This window comes from Chaetura pelagica, unplaced genomic scaffold, assembly GCF_000747805.2.
Source record: "Chaetura pelagica isolate M959 unplaced genomic scaffold, ChaPel_1.0 scaffold433, whole genome shotgun sequence".
NCBI lineage: Eukaryota > Metazoa > Chordata > Aves > Apodiformes > Apodidae > Chaetura > Chaetura pelagica.
The window spans coordinates 699,059-705,482 of record NW_009952574.1 but is presented as its reverse complement, the minus strand read 5'-3'; the positions used below and the strand labels follow the sequence as shown (position 1 = coordinate 705,482).

Genomic DNA, 6,424 nt, shown 5'->3' with positions numbered 1-6,424 from the left:
TCCTGCTGGGTGACACCAGGCTCTGCCACTTCTCTGTCACAGGACGCTTTGTCCATGGCCGAGCTGGCAGAAGCAAACCTGTGTTGGCTCTTTAGCTGTTCTGGTTTGCAGCCAGGAAATGGTACTGAAATGGTGGTGATTTAAGCTTAAGTAAATGTGCCAGGAGACGAGCACAGCAGCAGCTGAAAACCCAGCCCCGTGTTTGTTTCTGTTGGTTCTGCTGTGGGATTGGCTCTGGCAGGAGAGCAGGAAAGTTGGAAACAGCCAGAGCTTGTCTGAAGGCCTGATGCTGATGAAGGCATGTGTTATAAATGGTGTGTTGGGAAGTAGGATCTGGCTGCTCTTTAGAACCCCAGGCCCCTCTTCTGCTTGCAGGGAGATAAGAAACCAGTTGCTGCTAACAAATACTAGAGCTGTTAAATAATGATATAGTAAGTGCCACCCTGTTGAGTTTGTTTTCATCTGGATACAGAAATCATTTAACTATTGTGTAAATGAACTAGTAATGCATAATTAGCATGCTTATCATGTTTTTCATGTTGCCTTTCCCCCCACACAGCTGCTTGCAGGACAGAAGAAAAGTGCCCCTTTCTGGACATTTGATTACTACCAGACGTTCTTCGACGTGGACACGTACCAGGTTAATACTCCACTCCAGAGGAGAACTATTGTCTGACCTATGCTTTATCCAGATACTGAGGGTGGTTTTTTTCCTTTTTGCATCTTCAGTCAGACAAATCTCTTATGTTTTCATAGGTCCTGGACAGAATCAAAGGTTCAGTTTTCCCAGTACCAGGGAAGAACTTTGTAAGGCTGTATATCCGCAGCAATCCTGACCTTTATGGTAGGTCCAAGTTGTGAGAAGGGCTTTTCTGTGCTAAATGTTTTGAGTTTGAACTCCTTTTTACTAGCTAAAAAAAACAGTAACAAGAGGGCAGAGGAATTGTTATTGAACTTGTTTGTGTCCTTCTAAGGTCCCTTTTGGATATGTGCCACACTCGTCTTCACCATTGCTGTCAGTGGCAATCTCTCCAATTTCTTCATCCATCTGGGCAAGCCAACGTACCACTATGTGCCCCAGTTCAGAAAAGGTTTGTAAGTCATTGAAACAGTCCTGAGTTTGGTGGGTTTTGGTTTTGGGGAGGCGGTTTGGAGTTTGTTTTTTTTTAATGAAGCAGTGTAAAAATAGGTCACAGCTTCAATTTAGCAGAGTCTTTTGATTTATTTTATTTTTTTAGAAATGTGAAACAAGTGCTTAAAGTGGCCTGTAAATGGCAGAACCCTCTACTCTTCCTGAGCAGAAAATAGTTACAGGTGTTCAGTAGTGCAGGCAGGAGTAATTAGAGCAGGTATTTTTCTAGCTTTAGTGAATGCCCCTTTGTGCAGAGAGGGAAAGCCACTGTGGTGCTTCTGTAGGTGCCTTTCTGGGCTCATGGCCTCGGAGGAGCCTGCAGGCCTCAGATGGAAAATTATTGAATTAGGATTTTACTCATGTACTAGACCTACTGAGGGCTGGGACTTGTTATCTTCTGGCAAACTTAAAAATAAGCAAAAGATGCTAAGCTGATAGAGAACTCAGAATGAGGAAGCAATTGTCAGTACCTGTTCTTGTAGTCTGAAGGAGGCTGCTGTCCCTGCAGAGGAACGTGACTTTTGATTGTTCCTAAAATCCACAGTGCACTTGGAAAAACACTGTGGGAATCCAGTCACACGAATAATTTCAGATTTGGCACTCATGTTTGTGTTCTCTTCAATTTTTTTAGCATGTCTGCATTCTATGCTAATTTTTTAGTAACTGTTAGTAGCTGAATTTCTATTTTTAACTTCAGTTTTTCTTTCCTCCGTGATTCTTCCTTTCACATGGAAACCAGTAGCATTTTGTACACAGGTGTAACGAAGAAACTGAAAATTGATTATCAAGAGAATACTTTCTGGAGTTTTTACTTTTAAACTGACTTGAAATGCTGGCAAAGCAGCGAGTGTAAACTGGATATAAATGCAAAGTTATCAGCTTTTAGTAACTCATAATTTATATTTTGATGTTCACTTCTAAGGTAGCTTTCTAGTTTTTGGACTAATGCTTCTACTCATTTGCTTCTGGCTGGTATTTGAAGTAAAATCTTTTGGTTTATTTCCAGTGTCCATAGCAGCAACAACGATTTATGCCTATGCTTGGCTTGTTCCCCTTGCTCTCTGGGGATTCCTGATGTGGAGGAACAGTAAAGTCATGAACATCGTCTCCTACTCGTTCTTGGAGATAGTGTGTGTCTATGGCTACTCCCTCTTCATTTACATCCCCACTGCGGTACGTGTGGCCTGAGGAGTCCACTTCTGTTACACGCCCTGCAAAAAGGTCCTGGTTTAGAAGATTTGCTATTTCTTAGCATATTCATAGAATCACTTAGGTTGGAAAAGGCCTTTAAAGTCATCAAGTCCAACCATTAACCCTACTCTGCCAAGTCCAGCACTGAGCCATGTCCCCAAGCACCACATCTAGACTTCTAAACACATCTAGGGATGGTGACTCAACCACCTCCCTGGGCAGCAGGTTCCAGTGTCTGACAACCCTTTCAGTGAAAAAGTTCTTCCTAATGTCTAGTCTGAAAGTCCCCTGGTGCAGCTTGAGGCCATTTCCTCTTGTTCTGTCACCAGTTACTTGTGACCAGTGCCTGCCTCTTTACAACGTCCTTTCAGGTGGTTATAGAGGGCAATGAGGTCTCCCCTCAGACTCCTTTTCTCCAAACTAAATAGCCCCAATAGTGTTCATATTACTCAAAGTCTGGGGGACTGGGCAAATAATTTGTTCCTTTTGCTTGGCTAGAATAAAGGTTTTTGTTTAAGCTTGTAGAATTTAAAGACAGATTGTGTGTCCTGAAAAAACTCGGGTCATTTCCCCAGAGGCAGCAAATCCAAGTAAGGCTGATGAGCTTGGCAGGCAAATCCAGGAATTGGGATGTTTGTTTCCTTAGGGTACAGACATCAGTGTTTGGGGTGGCAATGCTGATGGCTCTGAGGAAAAGTCCCCTTGGCAGAGACCATCCTGGGCTGCTTGGGCAAGGGGGGGGCCTTGGAGGGAGTCCCATAACTCAGGGGACATACTCTTGTTGTGTCCTGGAGGAAAGCTCCTCACTGCTCTTCCTGTTCCTCAAATAGCAGACTCATCAGATAAGGTGTGAGTTAATTTAAGCACAAATTGGCTGGAAGTGCTGAAATGTCACAGCACAACGCGTTCAATGAATGAACCCCTTTTCCACACAGTCTCTTTAAACAGTCATCTCCCTCCCTTTTACAGATTTTATGGATCATACCAGAAAAAGTGGTGCGCTGGGTCCTGATGATCTTCTCCCTGGGCCTCTCGGGGTCTGTTCTGGTGATGACCTTTTGGCCTGCTGTCCGCGACGACAACCGGAGGATCGCGCTGGCCACCGTGGGGACCATTGTTCTGCTTCATGCTCTGCTGGCTGTCGGCTGTTTGGTAGGACACTGCCTTCCCTGTTCTCTAATCTCTTACTTCCTGGGGCTGGTGACACATTGCAGTGCAGGGAAGGAGGAGCTGGCTGGTTGCTTTAAAGTAGTTTTTATTAAAGCGATATAACTTCCAAAAGAACTCGAAAGTAAACATGTCAAGAGAGACGGGGATCTACTGGAGAGCTACAAGGATGATTAAGGGACTTGAACATCTCTCCTATGAAGAAAGGATGGGAGACCTGGGCTGTTTAGTCTTCAGGAGAGAAGGCTGAGAGGGGATGTTATTAATGTCTATAAATATCTGAGGGGTGGGTGTCAAGAGGAAGGGGCCGGTCTCTTTTCGGTGGTGTCCAGTAATAGCAAAGGAGCAATGAGTATAAGCTAGAACACAGGAAATTCCACCTCAACATGAGGAGAAACTTCTTTACTGTAAGGCTGACAGAGCTCTGGGACAGGCTGCCCAGACAGGTTGTGGAGTCTCCTTCTCTGGAGACTTTCAAAACCCAGCTGGATGTGTTCCTGTGTGACCTGCCCTGGGTGCTCCTGCTTTGGCAGGGGTATTAGACTAGATCATCTCTAGAGGTCCCTTCCAACTTCTAACATTCTATGATTCAAACATAGAAAAAATGCCAATCTGACTTAAACAGTGCCTGTAATAAAGTCAATAATTAATATGTCCTTAGGACAAAAACACTTACAGAATAGTCTTAAATTTATCTGGAATTATCATAGTTTCAGCAAAGTGTTAATTTTGACTGTATCCAGTGACACTGTGCTTAGTTAGTCATTTAAGATGATTAAATGATAAACATGTAGTTTGTACTTAAGAGTTTTGTGTCTGAAAGTAAACCTGCTAAACTGTGTCAGCATTGTGGAAAGACCCTAATGCTACAGAAATACTTCAAGATGAGACATTTTCTTTTGTCCCTTTGTTGCAGTAGGTAGGATGATACCATCCAGGCTTCAGTTCTGTTCCCCCATCCCAGCTTCCAGAGATTTAGTTCCCCACAGCTCAGTCTGCAGGGGGATGAAGGCAAACACAGGTCCTGTGTTGGCAGGAGACTTGCAGCTGACTTCAGTGGTGCTCCTGCCACCAGAGACTGCTTGGAGCTTCATCAGTTAAATCAGAAAACAGTGAAATAAACACCAGTGCAGGTCTTTTCCAAGGCCTTAGCTGCTAAACTGTTACATTTAAAAGTACATTTTAGAGCACCATTTTAGTTGGCTGTCTGTGATAAAACCAGAGAAGATCCACACTTGCCATTTCAGTGCTGTGTCTGTATCTTGTGAGCTGTGGGTGTGGAAGGTGGGTGCTGGGATGAGGCAGAACTGTTGGTTTCTCTCTAAACATTTTTTCTCCTCTGTAAAAAATGCAGGCATACTTTTTTGATGCTCCTGAACTGGATTTTCCTGCACCTATTATCCCTGCTCACAATAAAACAACAGTAACAACAAGGAGTCACTAAATAAGGTGAGGATCCAATCTAAAGTTTCTTCTGTAACCATCACAGGCATCTTGGAACCTTTTCCCCATTACTGTGGTTGAGTGGAACAGTTTTGTCAGATGTTGCCTACATCTAAATACCATTTATTAACTTTTATTCCAGTTTTAAATATAGCCATAAAAATGTAAAGACTCTGAGGAACAAAAACATGTTATCTTTATTTTCTTTGAGGTTTTCTCTTGACAAAGAAACTCATCTACTCAGTCCCATAGGTCATTTCAAAGATGTTTTTTCCCCTCAATCCTTTACAAAAGTAGAACTTAAGCAACAAACTATTATACTCCTGTTTTCCTTTCCATTAAGTGTTAGAAGTAAATTGGTGTTCATCCTCCTAGCTGCTTGTGTCAGTGTTTTCAGAGCAGGAGCTCTGGGTATGAGGACATCCTGTGCTCCCTGAGCAAGGCTAACTCAGAGCCTAAGCCATCCCTCCAGACTGCATTCCTTGTGTGGGATGGTTTGAGGTTTTGTTTCCTGGTAGCTGGGAATGCTGCCAGCAGCAGATGACATTCAAATTCTGCTGGAGAGATGAGATGTGGAGCAGGTCCAGAAAAAGGCTGATAGACATGCAGAGACCAGGCCCCTACAAGTACAACCAGCCACAAGTCTGTATGTGAAGGTTGGAGTATTTACTGACTAGAAGTGATATTAGATGAAAAAAACATGAATGAAACCTAGCCAAGCATGCCTAGCAAAAATGATCATTAATTACCAGCTGTGACAGCCTAATCATGTGGATCAATTTTAGAAGCTTTCCTCCTGCAAAATCAGTTTCTCATCCCAGGTGCCTATTAAGATTCAGGATGATTGTAATGAACTTTAGTATTTAGATATAAACGTGCCTTATTGTGTCCTCTGGTGCCCGTGAGGAGCTGTAACATTATTTGTCTGTTTCAGGTTACACTGCCCATTTCTCCATCTGTACAGTCATTTCATTTTACATTATTTTTTCACTGAAGACCATGGGAAATGCAAGAACAGGGAATGCTTTTTTGGGGAAAAAACCCAGGCAGTGATGTCCCATGGATTTACAGACATCTTACCAGAGACTGACTGGTTGCTTCCATAAGGAGAGTGAACTGATCTTAGTTCTGTACTGTTTTTGGTTTCTTTGTTGTTTTTTTTTTTTTTTTAAATCCTCACTCCCCCTGCTCTTTTTTCCTCTGAATAAAGTTTCCTGAAGGAGCTTTCTTATTTTGTGAAGGATGTAACCCTCCTGAGCAGAGGTGTGAAGGCGGAGGCGAGGCAGGGTTGCCCCTGTGACCTGAGGGACGGGCCGTGCAGCCGCGGGCACTCCCAGCACCAGCTGCCACCACCGGGGCAGGTCCCCCCTCCTCTTACCCGGGCCCGCTTGGCTTCGTTCTCCTCAGCCACGTGGGGACGTGTAACGCTGCCCTTTGGCCTGAGGGGCCCTGCGGCACGTCCGCCGAGGGCCCGCGGGAGCCGCGTTGTCC

General features: G+C 44.0%; 1 protein-coding gene across 1 annotated transcript in view; it reads left to right on the top strand.

Moving 5' to 3' along the window:
• The window catches only part of YIPF1 (Yip1 domain family, member 1), a 22,504-nt gene extending 16,577 nt beyond the window's left edge, over positions 1 to 5,927 (top strand). Inside the window, exons 4-10 of the mRNA XM_009993590.1 lie at positions 560 to 640; positions 757 to 844; positions 975 to 1,091; positions 2,139 to 2,305; positions 3,293 to 3,475; positions 4,845 to 4,939; positions 5,868 to 5,927. Of these exons, the coding sequence (XP_009991892.1) occupies positions 560 to 640; positions 757 to 844; positions 975 to 1,091; positions 2,139 to 2,305; positions 3,293 to 3,475; positions 4,845 to 4,934 (726 nt within the window). The 3' untranslated portion in view covers positions 4,935 to 4,939; positions 5,868 to 5,927. The remainder of the gene's footprint in view (positions 1 to 559; positions 641 to 756; positions 845 to 974; positions 1,092 to 2,138; positions 2,306 to 3,292; positions 3,476 to 4,844; positions 4,940 to 5,867) is intronic.
• The last annotated feature ends 497 nt before the right edge of the window (positions 5,928 to 6,424 follow it).